At 32.5% G+C, this 19,733-nt stretch overlaps 4 protein-coding genes across 15 annotated transcripts; 3 read left to right on the forward strand and 1 right to left on the reverse strand.

Annotated features, from left to right (window-relative positions):
* The first annotated feature begins 310 nt into the window (after positions 1-310).
* LOC127253387 (heat stress transcription factor A-7a-like) lies at positions 311-1,545 on the forward strand. Its single transcript, XM_051277959.1, has 2 exons — positions 311-618; positions 789-1,545. The coding sequence occupies exons 1-2, from the start codon at positions 325-327 to the stop codon at positions 1,392-1,394; spliced, it is 900 nt and encodes a 299-aa protein (XP_051133916.1). The 5' UTR covers positions 311-324; the 3' UTR covers positions 1,395-1,545.
* A 2,561-nt stretch (positions 1,546-4,106) lies between these two features.
* Positions 4,107-8,165, forward strand: LOC127253332 (transport inhibitor response 1-like protein Os04g0395600). 6 transcript variants are annotated; one of them, XM_051277878.1, is made up of 6 exons: positions 4,107-4,216; positions 4,313-4,368; positions 4,664-5,213; positions 6,373-6,865; positions 6,944-7,721; positions 7,790-8,165. In XM_051277878.1, the coding sequence occupies exons 3-5, from the start codon at positions 4,690-4,692 to the stop codon at positions 7,697-7,699; spliced, it is 1,773 nt and encodes a 590-aa protein (XP_051133835.1). In that variant the 5' UTR covers positions 4,107-4,216; positions 4,313-4,368; positions 4,664-4,689; the 3' UTR covers positions 7,700-7,721; positions 7,790-8,165. The 6 variants fall into 6 exon arrangements, with proteins under 6 accessions (XP_051133835.1, XP_051133832.1, XP_051133837.1 ...); XM_051277875.1 differs by having other exon boundaries at positions 7,801-8,165; XM_051277880.1 differs by having other exon boundaries at positions 7,813-8,165.
* Positions 8,166-13,283: 5,118 nt separating this feature from the next.
* LOC127253275 (vacuolar protein 8) lies at positions 13,284-16,935 on the forward strand. 7 transcript variants are annotated; one of them, XM_051277770.1, is made up of 3 exons: positions 13,284-14,989; positions 15,052-15,231; positions 16,920-16,935. In XM_051277770.1, the coding sequence occupies exons 1-2, from the start codon at positions 13,484-13,486 to the stop codon at positions 15,217-15,219; spliced, it is 1,674 nt and encodes a 557-aa protein (XP_051133727.1). In that variant the 5' UTR covers positions 13,284-13,483; the 3' UTR covers positions 15,220-15,231; positions 16,920-16,935. The 7 variants fall into 7 exon arrangements, with proteins under 7 accessions (XP_051133727.1, XP_051133726.1, XP_051133723.1 ...); XM_051277769.1 differs by lacking the exon at positions 16,920-16,935 and adding an exon at positions 15,884-16,129; XM_051277766.1 differs by lacking the exon at positions 16,920-16,935 and adding an exon at positions 15,892-16,129.
* LOC127253277 (vesicle-associated protein 4-2-like) lies at positions 16,335-19,417 on the reverse strand. The gene is made up of 7 exons (XM_051277771.1): positions 19,022-19,417; positions 18,498-18,568; positions 18,240-18,321; positions 17,347-17,468; positions 17,189-17,266; positions 16,996-17,115; positions 16,335-16,701 (listed from the first exon to the last, which is right to left on the reverse strand). Exons 1-7 carry the CDS (start codon positions 19,293-19,295, stop codon positions 16,642-16,644), a joined length of 807 nt encoding a protein of 268 aa, XP_051133728.1. The 5' UTR covers positions 19,296-19,417; the 3' UTR covers positions 16,335-16,641.
* Between the last annotated feature and the right edge of the window lie 316 nt (positions 19,418-19,733).

The following is a 19,733-nucleotide window of genomic DNA, read 5'->3' on the forward strand; positions in this document are numbered from 1 at the left end:
TCTTTTTAGCAAAAATCCATATTATATTAACTTTTTAATTTTTGTTTTGTTTAGATATTTAAAATATTACTACTAAAATACATGGAGACCAATCACATGCCAGGAATGAGTGATTCCTATTTCCTACAAAGCACCTACCATTAGAATATATTCCAGAATATATTCCTACACCAAGTTTAACACAACAATCATATGTTGTTTGATCAACGGTCTCCCTGCAACGACCAAAATCAACGGTCACGATCTTGTCATCTCAATCCTTCAAATACGTATGACCAAATGGTTGTTAACAACTCTCACTCATCAAAGCCATAAATTCACAAAATGAGTATTCAAATCAACGCCGCCGCCTGCGGTGGCGACGGCATCTGGCCGTCGATGCTGTCGCTGGGGCAACCGGACATGGCCATGTTCGGCTGCCGAAACGGCAGAACACCGGCGTTCTTGACAAAAACGTACAACATAGTTAACGATTTGGACACTAATTCAATAATCTCATGGAATTTGTTCGGCAATAGCTTCATCATTTGGGATCACTTGAAATTCTCTTCGGACATACTTCCGCGATACTTCAAGCATAGCAACTTCTCGAGCTTCGTATATCAGCTCAACAACTATGTAAGAAGAAAAAAGAAATGTACATCAATTTACTATCTTATAAACGCTAGAAGTTACTATAGACTACAGTGATAGGAAAATATCGACATTGTGCTAATTTGTTTCAGTCAATATATACTTAGATGTAAGAAAATGTATGTATGTCTATATACTAAAACACATATTTGCAGGGATTTCGAAAAATTGGAGTCGATCATATGTGGGAGTACGAGAATGTCAATTTTCAGGCAGGGAAGGAACATTTGCTCGTAAACATACGGCGACGGAATCAAATCCCCGGCAGAGTCGTGTCGCGGCGCCGACGTTGGCGAGTGGCGCCGGGACCCTTTTGTCCGGACACTACTATTAGTCCTGAAATTGTTAGCAACTTAAAGATTGAAATCGAGGAGATAAAAAGGAGGCAAATGGACATGGAATTAGACATCATGGGATTCGAGAGCGAGCTGAAATGTAATGAGAAGAAATCGGGGAAGATTGTTCGATGTTTGGCTAAGACGTGTGATGCGATGATTGGGAATGAGTCGGGACGGGAAACCAGGCCGGAGGATGGAGGTTCCGAGGAGAATGTGGATATGGAGACAAGTCCAATGAATTCGCCGTTAGCGGAGAATGTGTCTAGTTCAGACATGGACGATTGTTCGAAGAGCTACACTTCGTTTTGGAAGAAGATTTTGATGGAGGACGAGAATGAATCAGAGAATGTTGAGATGGAAGATAGGCAGGCGAAAATCGCTATGGACCTCGAGAGTTTAATCGAGAATCCGTCGGTTTCATAGATCGCACAATGAAATGAGATGCTTTTAGAGGTTTTTATATCGTTTATAGTTATATGTATCGATAAGTTACATTATTGATAAAATGAGATTCTTTTAAAAAAATTTATATCGATTATAGTTATTTGTATCGATACAACAGTACAATTTTAAAAATATATATATTTTTTTCCGAAGTTATTTTCTTATCATGCAATTCAAAGTGCTACAAAGGATTATTTTGTTTACATATATATTTTTAATGTTTTAGTATGATTAATAATTAATATTTAAAAAAAATAATATTACACTAATTACATAATTTTCTTACAAAATACTCATTTTGTTCTACAAAATGTCTAAGATAATTAAGTATTATGTTAAATACTTATTTTTTTTTATTATATTAAAATGTTCAAAACTTTAAAATTACAATAATATCTATTTAGACATAATTTAATATTTGCGATCTTCTCTTAAAATTTTATGCAATTTTAAACAAAAATATAAATTAAATTAAACGAAAAAAAGGGCACTAATATTTATTCTTAGCGCGTGTTTGGGCCATATATATATATTTTTTTAATTATATTTAGCTAAACTAGTAGTTTAATGTAATATAAAAAATAAATATTTTTATTAAAAATAATAAAATTGTATTAAAATGCACAAAACATGCGTTGATTGTTATTCAATTATGTGCTCATATTTTTGGTCATGTAATTTGTGCTCATTCAATTTTTCATTCAATTTTTTATTTTATTATATTTAGATGGACCTTGAAACATTTGATTTTGAATCATAACCTGACAATACAAGTTCATTCCGACACCATATGTGGCTGGTGACCTGAGGCGTCGGGGTTTGAACCCATGACCTAACGGTCAATGTGTGTTCAAAATAATGTGCGTTCTTACTTTTAAACATATATTTTATTGTTGTATATTTATATATTTCTTTTTGTTATTTTGTGTATTTTTATAATAAAAATACAAAAAATAATATTTTAATAAAGTAATCAATATTTGTTATGACATGAAAAAAAAAAAAAAAAAAGAAAGTAAACGTACATTTATTGAAAAAAAAGTTTAATTAAAAAAATATTAATTTATAAGGACATTAAAAAAAAATAATGGACAATATCTATTGGGCCTGAGAAGTGTATGAGGCCCATTTAAGACCTAGAAGAAAGGTGTCATGACTCATGCATGCATTAATGTTAGACAAAATTCAATAAAAGAATAGCCTTTATATATTTATTTAATGTATAGTATATAAATTTAAACGGACTCCAACATTTTTTAATTGTTTTAATTTAAAAATGAATTCAAATTTAATTGAAATTAACAAATAAAAAATACTCAATCCAAATAAAAAAGTTTTGTTTAGACAAGACTTTGGATTGTCGTCCATTATTATTATTTTTAAATATTATATTAAATATATTATATATATACAATATTACATTACTTTTTAAAAAAAAAAAATATTTTCATTTTTTTTAAAATAATAATAATAATAATCCCAAATTCTTAAAACTTTTTTTGTCTAATCGAAGAAGTATGTAGATATATATATTTTATATTTATATATGTAGGTATATAAAAAGGTTAGTTGGGTTGATGATGGGAACAAATTGAAGCGGCAGCTAACATGGGGTTTCTCAAATAAGGGCAGACAACAATTACCTGTCAATTCTCATCTACACCACATGTATTATTACATTACTACAACATATATATTTGTATATCAAAATATATATATATATCTAAATATAAAATAAAAGAAGAGAAGTTTAGATATTGTAGGGTTTGTTTTCTTTTAAAAATAATAATAATAATAATTGTAAAGAGAACAATTTTAAATTTTAGTAATAACGTGGAAATTCGAAGTAGTTACTCGTTTAGTACAGATAAATTTTCTGTTAAATTTAATAATCAACAAATTTCGAGATTATTATTTTGAAAGAGAATGTTTGATATTATTCCATATTGGAATTGATGTTGCCATATTCTAATTCTAATGCGTATTTCTAAAAGTTTAAATTTTAAATAAAATGATTATTTACATAATCTAATTAGTGATAAATTTCTGACAACAAATATTACAATTTCTTAAATATATGCAATATTAATGATTAAAATTATGTCATACGTGACTAAGATCGCATTTATATACATATATATTATGTTTGTAAATGTAAAAAATAATAATAATAAAAAAATAGTAATATGCAAATTCAACATATATGCTTATAAATATAAGTGGGGTTATCTTTTTGACTCTTAGATCAATGATGGTCTAGTGGAATATATTGTCATTATTAATATTATTGCTTACAATTTTGTTTATTTATAAAAGTGGTCACTCTTTCTATGAGCCCTATTCGTCCAACAAAGTATTGTCCCCCAAAATTAATAAATGATAAATAAATGAAATTTGGACCACTATGTGAAAATTTAAATAAATAAAAGTGAAGAAATATCAGCCATTCTACAGTCATTCATGCAAGAATTGGGAATATTCCATGATTTATGACGTCATAAATAGGATAGCTTTATAAATTTTAGTCAAATCCGGTCGCGGAATATCTATCGTGCGCCGCCTGCCAGGTGCGCACCAGGGTGGGTGTGGACTACGTGGCGGCAAATGAGAGGGGGTGCTCATGTTATGCTATGGCGTATGTTAGCCACTAGCCTTGTTATAATTTTTTGGAGTATTTTTTACCGTAAACTTTTTATTGTTCGTTGTTCCTTTTGAATATTTGATATTCTTCAAGAAGAGGTATAAAAACCCTCGCGCTGTTATGATCTCGAACTGATTTCCAATTTCCCAATGGAGTTGAGGTAGGTAGGCATGTTTCTACGCGGTGATGATTTCTCTCCTTTTTTGCATTTTCCGTAACAATTTCCGTTTGAGGCGTTGATTTTGTCCGATTACAGGACCGGATGCGGCTGGAGTTGGGGTTTCGAACCTTGATTGAATCAGGTTCTGATTGGTAAGCAGCTTTTACTGATTTGTTTCCGATACATCAATTTTAAGAGATGTGATTTCCTCCTGGAGTACGAATCGATCGTTGGTATATTTTGATTGAACTTTGGATATGGAAATTGGAAACTTGAGTTTGTGTTCGGTCATGATTTTCAATTAGGTTTGAAGGAAGTTTGGCAGCACTTTTTGAGTGATATAATCTTGTTTTGGTGTTGCATTTTGAATGAAAATGAGTCTAGATGCATAGATTTTGATTTATACCCATATATTTTTTCCATCCAATTTTGTGTGACTTTAAATAGGTATAGGGATTCTTCTGAGTGCTGAAATGAATCAAGAGTGCAAGAAATCGAAAGGGATTTTGTCAAACTCAGCCAATTCCGATGGATCGAGCCACCGGCACTTGTCCTTCCCCGATGAAGTGTTGGAAAAGGTCCTCTCCCTCATAGATTCACACAAGGACAGGAGCTCGATTTCTCTTGTGTGTAAGGACTGGTACAATGCTGAGAGATGGACAAGATCCAGTCTTTTTATTGGAAACTGTTATTCAGTTTCTCCTGAAATTGTGGCCAAGAGGTTTCCGAGGATTAAGAGGGTCAAACTCAAAGGGAAGCCAAGATTTTCTGATTTCAATATGCTTCCCCCAGATTGGGGTGCTAATGTGCACTCTTGGCTGGTCATGTTTTCGAAGGTTTATCCATTTCTGGAGGAGCTGTGGCTCAAGAGAATGACCATCAATGATGAGAGCCTGCATCTCATTGCGAGTTCGTTTCCACAATTCAAATCCTTATATTTAGCAAGCTGTGAGGGGTTCACTGATGATGGGCTCAAAGCCATTACCTCTCACTGCAGGTACGGATAAGTCTTAAGCTTTTTTGTAAGTTGTGGACATTTCTGTTAAGCTTGAAAGATGGGCAATGGATTCCTGAAATTTATTTCATTATCCGGTTTGGATGGATGCTCAGTACTTAACTCACTGAAGTATGAGTTTTTATTTTTTATGAAAGAATTTAAAACCTTCTTTACTTGTTAAACAGAACTAGCTTATTACATATGATATTCTAGCTGTGAGGTCCATGTTCTATCTTGATTTATTTATTTATTTATTTTCAAAGTGCGTAGCTTGTTAGATTATATCTATTTTTATGTTTGATTGCTTATAATTGACCTAGGCTGAATCATTCGTTTACAAAATGGTTTTGCTGAAAGGGGATAGAGCTTTATTTTTGTTATAGGTGTAATAATCCTCAATTGTGTAGATTTTCCGTAGCGTATAATAACTACATGGTATATGAAACTCAAAGAGTATGAAAATTATTGTCATGTATATTAGAATGTAGAAATCTGCCCATCGCTTTGCATGACGAACGAGGTGACAAATCATGAACAATAACAGGCATAAGTCCCTTCCTCCATTATTTTGTGCGTTTGTTCATTTACTTTAGCAAACAGAAACGTTTAGTGGGAAAAATTAGTGCTCTTACTTTATGTTTCTTCTTCATATCTTTTTGTTGATGCCTCTTAGATGTGACATCTGATTGGTTACCTTCAATTAACATGCTCTTATATTGATTGGCTATGAGTTGTCGAATTCTAAACTATTTGTTTGTCTAGGCAAGACTAAAGATTTATTAATAGTGTGCAATTCTTTTCATTTTTGGAACATGGTTTCTTTCTCTGCATAATGTAAAACATTCTTCCAAGAGCCCCATGTTAAAACATTTGCATCAGTCTTGAAAGGAAGTGAATTTGCCTATGGATGAAAATTCACGATGATTATGTACAGAATCTCGAAGCGACGTCATAATTTCTACCAATTAACTATTTACTTTGCTAAAGCTATTGGAAAATTCTCAAAACATGTCACGGGATAAGATATCACATGTGTAGGAATGGAGTAGATTTCTAAGGATCGGAAACTCTGACTTTCTGATATGTACAGTAAATTTCTGGCGATTGCCTTCGGTTTTATTCTTGAGGAAATAATTCGCTGTCCATATTTCAATGATAGGAACTTGGTTGAGCTCAATATAAAGGACAACATAACAGAAGGTGTCGGTGGAGGTTGGCTGAGTTGCTTCCCTGATGACTTCACGTCGCTGGAAGTTCTAAATTTTGCCAGCATCAACTGTGAGGTCAGCTTTGACGCACTTGAGCGACTCGTTAGTCGTTGCAGATCATTGAGGGTTCTAAGGGTGAACGAGAGCATTACTTTGAACCAACTGCAACGGCTGCTCGTGCATGCTCCTCAATTAATGGAGCTCGGGACTGGCTCCTTCTGGCAGCCGCTTACGCCTCGCCAATACAAGGAGACTAAAAGCGTCTTCAGTAAATGTAAAAACTTGCAATCCCTCTCGGGTCTATGGCACGCCACTGCTCTCTGTCTCCATGTTCTTTACGGCGCTTGTGCTAATCTGACTTTCTTGAATTTGAGCGACGCGTTTCTCAAAAGCGATGAGCTTGCAAACCTTCTTTCTCACTGCCCTAATCTCCGGCGCCTTTGGGTAAGAAAATTTGGTAATTACGATTACTTTTAAGCTTCTGTTTTTTAAAGATTATTCTCATTTATTGTTGTGGTAAAGGTCATTGACACTGTTGAAGACAAGGGGCTTGAGGCTGTCGGATCCTACTGCCCTCTGCTCGAAGAACTCCGCGTCTTCCCTCTCGATCCTTACGATCTCGATTATTACCTTGGTGTGACAGAACAGGGCTTTATGGCTGTGTCGCGCGGATGTCCGAAGCTCCACTATGTCCTATACTTTTGTCGGAGGATGACCAATGCTGCCGTCGCCACGATAGTGCAGAACTGTCCTGATTTCACCCACTTTCGTCTCTGCATAATGAATCCGCGCGAACCGGACTACCTCACAAACGACCCAATGGACGAAGCCTTTGCTGCTGTGGTTCGAACCTGCACCAAACTCCGGAGGCTTTCGGTTTCGGGCCTTCTTACTGACTGGGCATTCGAGTGTATCGGGACATATGCGAAAAATCTCGAGACGCTTTCGGTGGCGTTTGCTGGCAACAGTGATAAGGGGATGCAATACGTGCTCCAAGGCTGTCCTAAACTGAGGAAGCTCGAGATCAGAGATTGCCCGTTCGGAGACGCTGCTTTGCTGTCTGGAATCGAGAAGTATGAAAGAATGCGGTCCTTATGGATGTCGACCTGTGATGTGACTATGGACGGCTGCAAGATGCTTGCGAAGCAAAAGCCGCGGCTTAATGTCGAAGCAATCAAAGACGAGAATAACAATGGCTCTCTACCTGACAAAGTTTATGTCTATCGATCCGTTGCAGGGCCGAGAAAGGATATTCCCTCGTCGGTTCTTACACTCTAACCATGGAAATAACAACTTTCAGGTTAGTACGCTCATTCATTTCGATAACATGAGTGAATTGAAAGGTTTCAGTACACGATCGAAGATTAGGATTCTTGCAGGATATGCTTCAGACAGACAGCATCGTAGATTCTTCGTTAGAAGTGGGCATCATCGGTGGAATAATTCATCGGGGGAAAAGGTGTAATGAAAGATCGTCATCGTTCTTTCCATCCGAGGTATGAATCTCGTGTATGTTCTAAATATTTTGTTATTAATTAATCACCGGCGGGTGAGTTAAATCCATCTTTTCGGGGCTCAAACATCGCTTGCCGATGTGTTTTAGTGAAGGTGTTCAACTGGTATGTGTGTGTGTGTTCTTGTTATAATGTTGTTCATGTTTCATTTGACGTTGGAATCGAATTTGTGCTGCCTATGTTGTTTGTACCTGTTGGAGATTCATGCATAGATTATTTTCTTCTTTTTTTTTTATGTTCTTTTGGGCATCTTATCTTAGTTTCTGACGATGCATTTTAGAGCTTACTTTTAAAGTAGTGATAGTTTATGTGATTTTATTACATTTATTTTATAGTATTTTTATGTATTGTCACATTATAATTTATGTGCTGTAGTAACTACTCATTGATCTTCTCTCTACTTTATTTTGTTTAGCCCTAAACTGAACAGTAATTTTCTGGTCCTAATTTAAAATGATTTGTATTCATTTGTTGTGTAGTAATTAATTATGAATGGAAATTAATTACTTAATTATTTTGTGTGTGTCGGTTGCTATATGGGCCAACAATTTTAGGACTACTACCTCAATTAATTAATTATTGTATGGCCTTCCTTATCTACATCTACATGTAATGTTATGTAAGGTGGTCCAATGGCTAGAAATGAAATATACCGTAAGTCGGCGGGATAAGTGAATTTATGACTGTTAAGTCACGAATTCAAATCAATTTTATGCATAGTAAAAGTAATCACAATACTAAAATATTTTTTAATAAATTGTAAATATATTGTTGTTAAAGAATAAAAATGTCAATTATTTTACACATTTTACTAATCAATAAAATAGTAGTATTATTTTACATATTGTTCACCTAGTTTGGGAATAAAAATATGAATTTACTTATTTGTGTTTTCAAAATAATTTTGATATAAAATAGTCACACTTCAAATTTTTTTTTTAAATATCATTTTTTTTAAAAAATTTTTTAAAAAGATTTCGCATTTGATTCTTACTTTTCATTAAAGACATATTGAAATTTTATTTTTTATTTAACATTTTAATATTATTAAAATAATCTAAAAGATATATATATATATATATAAAAAGATATTTGAAATACAGACAAGCAAACTTGCATACAAACTAATGTAAAAAAAATATTTGAAAATAGGGTTTGTTTCTTTTCCAAAAAAATTTCTAACATATTCTTTCAAAAAAATTAATATACTATACAAATTCATTATTTTTATATTATTTACGTAATTTTCTATATCTTACATCCAAAAAAAAAAAAAATTTAAGTCAATTCCCACGTGTATATATATACATTGCTAGAAAGAAAATAAATAAAATAAAAATGCTTGTGGGATTAGAACGAGATTTGTTTATACTTGTTAATTCGATGACAAAGCATGCATGCATTGAAGGACACATATACACACATACATACATATATATATATATATATATGATTATTTATTTATTTTTTAACATATCTCAATAGGAAAAATAACATATAATTTTCTTGTAAGCAAAGTGATGTATTCCATGTTTAGGACAAACATATGTATCATCATATCACTTGTTATTCACTCAAACTAAAAGCTACCTGCATTTATTTTCACCAATCTTTAAGGACCAATAATCAATATATTATAAATACAACCTTAGTTGTTTTATTTTATTTTATTTTATTTTTAGTATGTAGATTTGGATTTTTTTATCATTTTTAATTGAAATGATGGTTTAATACGAAAGATTGAATAGAAATTTTATATATTTATTGAAAATGACAAATTTATATTATATATAAAAAAAAATAATAATAATGAAATTACATTCCCCTCATTTTTAATATTCTATTATTTTGGAATTCTTTCTACCTAACATTGAACATACTTTAAAAACTTCCTATCTTCATCATCCCTACCTATACAACTATATATGCTCTCACTCACTCTACTTAATTCTTGCCAACCTATTTTATTCAACAAACTTTCTTTATTTTTGTATCCTAAGTTTAGAATCTACATTCACTACTGTTTAATTAAATTGGTCGACATAAATTGCCTATAAGTCAATAACTTTGTTTTATAGGGAAATGTTTTGAAATTGTATGGTTTGTTCAACTAATAATTCATATTTGGTACTCAATCGTGTTATTTTGCAATGGTGGATGATAAAATTTTGCATATTTTGTATGAAATTCATTTAATTGATTTCATTTTTTTTTTTCTTTCTATATTATATTGATGTTACCATAGCTCAATAATATTACAGTTTCAGATTTACAATATAATAATAACTTAACACCATACCATCAATATTTTCGTATATATAGTTGAATAGATTTTTATTATTATTCAACAATACATTTTTGAATAAATTCAATACATGATCTACACACCATTCATATATATATATATATATTTTAAAACAAAATATATCAACTTAAATACTTAATTTTTTGTATATGTTAATTTGTATTGAAAAATAATCTAAATTTAAAATATAACATTAAACCACTAGAAAAATAATAATTATAATTTGCCAACTCATTCCCAATATATATTGAGTTATTGTCAAGTTAGCAAGGAAGAATATTCAATACATCAAGTAACTAATTAATTAATTATGCAACCACATAAAAAGGCCATTGATATATTTTATTTAATTAAATAATCAATTCCAAATCATCACAGTCATTACAACAAAGGTGGCATGAAATTAGGGAATCCAATCCATCACTGCTAACACAAATCATGGGCTGTTTTTGTCATCTTATAATAACAACCTTCAGATTTTATTTATTTATTTATTTATTTATTTTTAAAATAATGAAGACCATAACACTCTTTCAAGCAATGTCTGCTTATTTCACCAATTTTTATACATTTTATTTCATGTGACATAATTTTGATAATTTTGTTAACTTTTCTGCCTTCACTTTTATATTTGATATATTTTTATACATTATTTTATAAGAGTAAAGAAAAAAGTTTAAAATAAAGAAAAATTACACTCTTCCCGTCGTAAAAAAGAAGGTACAAAACTTTTGAACATGATTTTTTACAGTGGTGCGTATTTTTTGTTTTTAAAAGTAAAAAATAATAAAAAATGAAACTTTTTTACAAAAATAAAAAGGGAATGTTTTTGGATGATAAACAAAAAATTTAAATAAAATACTTTTATGTGACGCCGGAGTACAATTTTAAAACATTTTAAATAAAAAAACAATAGTGAAAATTTTAGAAGCAATTTAATACTCCCTCCGTCCCATAAGTAAATATTCATTTGTTTTTTTGCACGTAATTTTAGAAATATTAGTATTATATTGGGATATAGTAGGAATAAAGTAGAAATGACTAAAATAATATATGTGATATAAAACTAATGGTAAGTTGTAAGAATATTTGTAATGTTAGGTAGATAGTACAGTACAATTAAAAAAAATAGATATTTTATTATAGGACAAACTAAAATTAAAAAAATTAATACTTTGTTATAGGACATATGGGACAGAGTAGATAAAAATTTTGTAATTTAACCCATAAATTATATTGGGCTAAAGTTCTAAATATAATTATAACTTAAACTTAGGTAGGGTCCTGTGATGTTCCCTTAGCTAGCTTAGCTTAGGTTAGCTTTTTAAGACTACACATGTGATGTGAGTGATAATTATCAATTATCTTAATTAATTAATTAAAATTATTTGTCCAATCAATGTTGTTGTACTCATTGCGCAATAATGATCATACACTTCATTTTCTTTTCTTTATTATTAATATTATTATTATTATTATAATCTCCATACTCATTTAACAATTATTCACACATTAATATATGTTAAAAAGTAATCTTTGCAATCAAGTAACACTATCTTTTTTTCCCCTCATTTTTCCCTATACAATTTTCAACAAAATATATATCATATTAAAATTTCATACAAAACATCACATAATAACCATTTTACTTAAATATAACAAAATCAAAACCTACAAAAAAAAAAAAAAAAAAAAAAGGCAAAAAAACATACTCCCTCCGTTTAATTTCTATTGTCTTAAACTATATTTGCACGATTCTTTTATATGATTGTCTTTTTGTTATGAATGGACAAATTTGCCCTTAATTGTATGGTAGATATTAAAAGTAATAAATAAATTAATGATAAAAATATAAAATTTGTGTTTAAAAAAAAAATAGAACATTAGTTTATGGGCGGATATATAATATATCTAGATTTTGTGTGGAATAAAACATTATTGAATAATGCAGGCGCATATATATATATATAAATAGTGTTCAATATTTTTATAAGTTGCTCAACAATATACTTTTAAAATAAATTCATCGTACAATTACATATGCCCAACTAGAAATTGGGAATAAATATTATTAGCAATATACTATACTAATGTATTTTATTTGTATTTCAAACATAAATTACAATTGGTATCATTTTTAATAAAAATATGTAAATATTATTAAATATAATAGAAAAAACACTTACTGCTAGAATATTACTCTCTAATTCCCATATAAATTATCTTAATTATTTATATGTATTTGATTCAACTTGGATATGAATTTTAACCATTCATAAAATACAACCAAACACAAAAATAAATTTGATCCTCCTAATTCATGCCCTAAAGAATGTCAACTCATAGAAAAGCCACTTTTATTGTGGAGTTGTTGTTATTCCCTTAAATTTCTTAGAAGATCCATGGATCTCCGAACCAGATAGATCCGTAGATTCAATTAAGGGTGCAGATCGATCTGGATCACAGATCCAGGGACCTTATAAATTAAGTTAAACTGCAACCCTTTATTCTGGGACATGACAAGTTTGTGTCACGAGTGTATCCTTTACGTGTTTTAATTTACAAAGTCCTAGGCTGTCAAAACCGACGGTGTGGATGAAACGTGGACTACAGATCCGGGACCGCCCAAAAATATACGCCGTTTGTGTGTATATATATATAATTTATTTTATTCTTATCAATTTGGAGATATTGTGTGTAATTTTGATTGGCGTCTATGGTTTTGGCGATGTCAGCCAATATTTTGTTGATGTAATTTAGGTAGTTTCTAAGGAAATTTATTAGGCTATAAACTTAATTAAAATAAAATTATTAAATTTATATTTATATATATATATATTTTTGGTCACGGTGTTGAATTTAACCGTCTTTCTATGTATGTAATATATGGAAGAAATTAAATATATTACTTATTGAATAAACAAAAGAACATTAAATGCGTTACCGTATATTGAATAGGTTCCAACGGCCAAACGGGCCAAACCCCACGGTTACGTGTGGAATGGCCAAAATAGCCCTAACATGTAAAGTAACGGACATTTCTACAGGGGCATTTTGGTAAACTAACATTAGTACAGTCGTATTGTAGGGAACCGCAGAGGATAAGGGCTGCACAGAGTCCCGTCTTCACCAGATAAGATTCTGATATTTTACTTGTTTTCTTCTCCACCATACTTCTCGGCCGCCGGAAAAGCTGAAGACTCGCCGGAAAATGCTTCGACGCCAGTAAGAGAAATCGGAAGTATGGGCGAAGAAGCGAGCATTAGGCAGCATCATCAATCGAGGTTGAGTGAAGCAATTTTATCGATATCCTCACTGATTTCACTCTCTCATTCGATCAAAGTCTTCTCTGCGAAATGGCAATCGATTAGAATCAAGCTCGAGGAGCTCTTCTCGAACCTCACCGCCATCGAGAATTGCGAGACGTCGAGTGGAAATTCGTCGCTTTCGATTGCTGTGGAGTCGATTTTAGGAACTCTCAGAAGCTGCGATGAGCTCGCGAATCGTTGCCTTAGGTTCTCGTACAGCGGAAAGCTCCTCATGCAGAGCGATCTCGACATCCTTTCGGCGAAATTGGATTCACACATCGAGAGCTTCTCCGATATTTACTCCGAAGGATTGCTCACTCAGAGCTACGCGATTGTGGTGCCTCGGCCAAGCGTCTCAGCTTCGAAGGACGATATGCGTTTCTACATCACCGATTTGCTGTCGAGGATGAAAATAGGGAGCAGCGAGATGAAGAAACAAGCTCTAATTGCGTTCAACGAAGTGATTGAAGACGACGAACGGTATGCAAAAATCGCTGTGGAAATCGATGGACTTATCAATTTCATCGTGAAATTTCTCGATTTTCAGGACGGGGAAATTCAGGAGGCTGCTGCTAAATCTGTGTCGTTGATTGCAGGATTCAATTTCTGTAAAACTTTGTTGATTGGATTGGGGACAATTGGTCCATTAATTAGGGTTCTTGAGTCTGGAAATGAGGTTAGCAAAGAGTATGCCGCCAGGTGTTTGATGAAAGTCACTGAGAATTCTGACAATGTTTGGTCAGTCTCTGCTCACGGTGGAGTCACTGCTCTGTTGAAGCTTTGCAGCCATGGCAGCCATTGCCAAGCTCCCCTGGTTTCTCTAGCTTGCAGTGTATTGAAAAACCTCGTCACAGTCGATGAAATCAAGCGTTTCATGGTCGAAGAAGGTGCAATAACAGAGCTCGTCGAGCTGATTCGATCCAAGGACGAGTCGGCGCAGATAAGCTCGCTCGATCTCCTACAAGCCATGGCATTCAGCGACGAATCCGTCCGCGAAACGATCATCAAAGAAGGCGGAATTCGCGCAATGGTGCGAGTTCTTGATCCTCGATCGCCGGTCTCGACTAAAATAAGGGAAATTGCCTTGAGAGGGATCACAAACATATGCTTTTCTTCAGAGAATTCTATTGCGATTCTGATGAATTGCGCGTTCATCGATCATATATTATACTTTCTCCGATACGGCGAAGTTCTCGTTCAAGAACTGGCCTTGAAGGCAGCGTTTTGGCTCTGCGGGACGTCGGAGGAAGCCAAGAAAGTGATGGGCGACGCGGGGTTTATGCCGGTGCTCGTTAAATTCCTCGATTCGAAATCGTTTGAGGTTCGCGAAATGGCGGCCGAGACGCTTTCGAACATGCTGGTCGTGGCGAGGAATCGGAAGAAGTTCGTGCAGAGCGATCAGAACGTCGTGATGCTGCTGCAAATGCTCGATCCGACGGAGGTAAATTCAGGTAACAAGAAGCTGTTACTTTCGATACTTATGTCGCTGACGAGTAGTAATAGTGCGAGGAAAAAGATCATCACCTCCGGGTACATGAAAAGCATCGAAAAGCTTGCGGAGACGGAAGGTCCCGACGCGAAAAAGATCGTAAGAAAGCTGTCTTCGAATCGATTCCGGGGCATTTTGAATGGATTATGGCATTCTTGAATCATATTCACCTTCGCACGTAGAGATTTTGCTCTGTAAGTAAAGAAAATTTATACGTTTTTAGTTTACTATATAAAGCATGGTTCTTGATTATCATCTTCTATATGTTCGTTAGGATTGAGAATGGTAAAAGTGATTGTTGAGGGCTGCTGTGATTATGATCATATATATGTATGTATGTATGTATATGTTATTACATTCTTGGACTGAGCTACTGCAATGAAAGGGATGATCTAATGTGATGAATGAGTTAGTTTTAATTTTAGGCTGTGTTAGGGAGAACTTTTTGAAGTCTCATGGAATAGGAAAAACTTAATAAAAACTCTTGGTCTTAAAAGATATATAAAAAATACTCACCTCGTCTCTTAAAAATGTCTTTGCTTTCCTTTTTTTTATTCGAAAATGATAATACCTTTTATATTCTATTTTTTTTTATCATAAAAATAAAAAGCAATCAAAAGTATATATATTTTAAAATTCATGTTCAAACAAATGAAATAATATTTTGTATTAAAGATTGATTTTTGTGAAATATATATATATAATATATATTGAGAATCGTATTAGTATTAGTATTAGTATTAGTATTAGTATTAGTATTAGTATTAGTATTAATAAGATGAGCACACGCTAAAATTATAAATGACAAATAAATACAATATTAGTGTTTAAAAGTGATTTGAAAAGACCTGCAGGTAGAGGCTTAGTATTTGCACATGGGAATGATGAGATGATGAATTGGAGAGGTGGAGATCGACATGTGAGGTGTAGAAGATGATGGCTTTGATACTTTGTCTTCATTTAATAATAATAATAATAACAATAATAATAATAATAATTAGAATGTGATGGATGATCTGCAGTTGCTTGTCTTTTTCTTGCACATTATTTGTCCTAATTTGCTACTTTTGTTCTTTCTGGTGGTGTTTCCCTAGACAATTTTCTTGGATTTTATTTATTTATTTATTTATTTTTTCACACTTTATTAAATATATATATATATATACATTTTTCTTTTATCATTATATTACTTAATGTTTACTTTATTCTAGTCATCTAAATTTCTTACGAAATCCAAATATTGCTTATCATATGGGACAGAAAAATTACTATCTAAACCAAATTTTAAATCAAAACCTAGAAAACCACAAATCTTCCTATTATAAAATATTACATTAAACGCTATGAAAATAAAAAAGAAAAATCTAAAATATTACAAACACACACACCTATAACTGTAAGCTTCGACTTTCCAACGTGTGAAATATTATGTGACAATCCAAATATCCACAAAAACCTTTACCAATTACACCATAATAGCAAAGCAATGGGAAATACAAGAAAGGGCAGGGCACAAATTTGAGAAGTTGGTGTCGTGTGTAAAGACTCGAACGAAAAAATCAAGTGCAAGACGATCACATTTTCAGCTATAATTATATTTTATTTCATACTGAATCCATACCTTCCACCTGTTGCCGAGCAAGGTATCTTTCTCTTCTCTCTTTCTGCATTAAAAAAATATATAATTATATTTACACACTCTTTGAAATTTTTGTTGCTATTCATTAACAGTAATCAAATATTTTTTTTTTCTTATATAAATCATGCTAGTAGACTTTTGTAGATAAATAAATAAATGATGTATATTCCTAATAGCTTAAACTTTCAGATGACAAATCACTTAAATGTTTTAACTTCTTACTATTTTTAAATTTTTTTTTAGAACTTTAAGAAGACATGGAAGGATGATAGGCATCTTAGAAGGATATATTCATGGATTTGTTCAATCATAGTCTTACCCATTCATCGATCACAAGTCCATCTCCCGGAACCATATGCCCTGCATCTTCTGAAGGCTTTTTGCGAGCCTCGACTTCTGCCTCGGCTTCAGCTAACTGGCGTTTTAATTTTTCGAGCGCCTATAAAGATATATATGAATGAATAAGCATTTCTTTTGTGAATGTCTTTACAAGAATGGAAATCCTCATTTACCGGACTGGGACGTTCAACGTCTAAAAAAACAACCCTGAGTATCTGCTCGATGCTCACTTCATCCTTACGCTCGTCAAACTGATCCAAACACAGCACGAAATAGATTGAAAATACAGAGACTACTTACGAAAATTGTAGTAAAGTCAAATGTATCGTACCAGTTCCGGTGTGTATTCCATTGGTTCTTTCACTTTGAGGCTCATGATTTTAAACTTTGCCTTCTTCTTTTGATGATCCATTGGCTTTGAATTTTTCTCTGGAGGCTCCACAAATTTGAACACTGAAGGAAACACGTAAACAAGAAGGATACCGAGTCATTTCTTACTCAAACAAAAATACAAGAAATATAAATTAATAATGAAATCAGGAGTCTATTGATAGACATGATACAAATTAGAGTAGATAAACTAAAATAATAGAAACTTAATCTAAGGAATCGTAACAAAATATAATTCCTCAGTCCAAATCAATCTAGCAATTGTGGAACAATATCATCAACATAATTTAATTTTGTTGCATAATATCACTAGATTTATACATTCATCTATCTATTGGACTGTACAAGTATAAAATACTAATATTACATATTTATGTGCAAAAAGTAAAATAGATACATTGATATTGGACGAGAAGTATTAAATATAAAAAATATCTCAATATCCATTTCAAACTCAAATATTATCATGAAAAATAACTTAAGTTTGCCAAAAGAGAGTGAAGATAAAGTAGTTGACAAAATATAGAAGATCGAATATAAGAGAGCGAAGATAAGACAGACTATAGAAGATCGAATATAAGACTTTATTAAAACCAAAATCAAATTTGACAGGAAAGCAGTAGAAGTAAGAATCTTAATTGAGGAAGCCTCGAGTACATTCCAAATTGAGTATACCCACAAAAGCATGGTTGTAATACGTCACATTTTGCATAATTTTAAATTTGTATATTATTAATAACAAAATCAAGTGATGACGGAATCGACTAAAGTAATAAAAACTTAATCGAAAGAACTATAACAAAATATATAAAGATCTCAGCAGAAAAACAATACCAGTTGCTATTGTACTCTCTCCAGGAGCAAGAATGGCGCCCGGTGGACGCATGAAACAGCTTTTCGGTGCTGTTGTTTGGAACTGAACACCACCAACAAATAAATTCCAATCAAAAGAGCAAAAACACAGAAATGGAAGCTTATAATCATGCAGGCTAAGATCAAAATTAGGCATGTTAGCACCATGACTGAAGGTCTGAAGCAAAATTTAAACATCGAGCCTGAAGATAGCCGACATTTGACAGTAGTTTGGCATACCTTGAAAGCCACATGAGACTTGCTTCTGTTCTTAATTTTGATAGCACTTTGGACTTGCTTCCCTGGTTCATCTGCACGCAGTTTAAACCAAAACAGATGCTACCATTTATGATGAAATTAAAGATCTAGATAACTTTAATAATAACAATTTAGTTTATGAATAAAACCAAATAATAACGACTTTAATGCATCATTCTCATAATTTCTCCATTCGAAGTATAAAGGCGAAATTAAGAGGAAAAATCTTCAGGACGAACTTGATCGCAATTAATTTATTCCCCAGATTTGCAGAGAAGATTTTCTTTCGACAGTAAATTAACCTAAAGTTCTTCCAGCATGCTAATAAAATACTACATCGACATCATTACTACGAGAAATTCCAAATCATCCGACATGAATCGAGTTAATTAAGCTCAGCAAAAACGTATACCTGAAGCAATAAATTCAGCATCACGAAGCAAGTACAGGAAGCACTACTATATATAGAGAGAGAGAGAGAAATTTAGGAAAAGAGCTCGTCGTACTCGGGAAATAGAGCTTGTTTGATGGATCGAGCTTCAGCCGACGGCGTGTGGGAAGTAGAGATCTGGCAACAGATTTTCCAGTGTTGTCGTGAGCTCTTGATCCATCCACCTCCAACAACTGACGGTTACTGCCTCCATGACCGTAATTCGGCTGATAATGAGCGAAATTCGACGAAGACGAAGGCGTAGGGTGCGAATTCCGGAAAGGAAGCTTGAACAGACCCCAGACTTTGCCGTCGGACGATGGCAACGGCCTCCCGCTGGCGACGGCCATGCTTGACGACGGAATCAAGTCTGCGCAGAAACGACGTCGCTTAGAGTGGTATTTGGTTTCGGTGGGAGATAGGGAATTTTATTATTATTATTAAATTTTCCTGAGACCGTGTTGAATATGGATACAGTACACTAATGGAGTATATAGTTTACTTCGACTCAATATAAGCCAATTATTTTATTTATTTATTTTATTCAAAAATAAAATAAAATAAAATAAAATATTCTCGTAAATTGGGATGGAAGGAATAATAACTTTTTTGTTTTTCTAAAAAAAATATTTTTAAATTTAAAAATAATTAATAATATTTTTATACATATATTAATATATACTTCACTCTATTTTATCATATTTTTCAAATAAAAAAAATAAATAATAATTTTTCTTTCCAATCACATCACGAGGGAGTATTTTATTTTTTAGTTTGATTTTATTTCT

The sequence above is a fragment of the Andrographis paniculata genome, unplaced genomic scaffold (assembly GCF_009805555.1).
Source record: "Andrographis paniculata isolate CXL003 unplaced genomic scaffold, ASM980555v1 Contig50END, whole genome shotgun sequence".
Taxonomy (NCBI): domain Eukaryota; kingdom Viridiplantae; phylum Streptophyta; class Magnoliopsida; order Lamiales; family Acanthaceae; genus Andrographis; species Andrographis paniculata.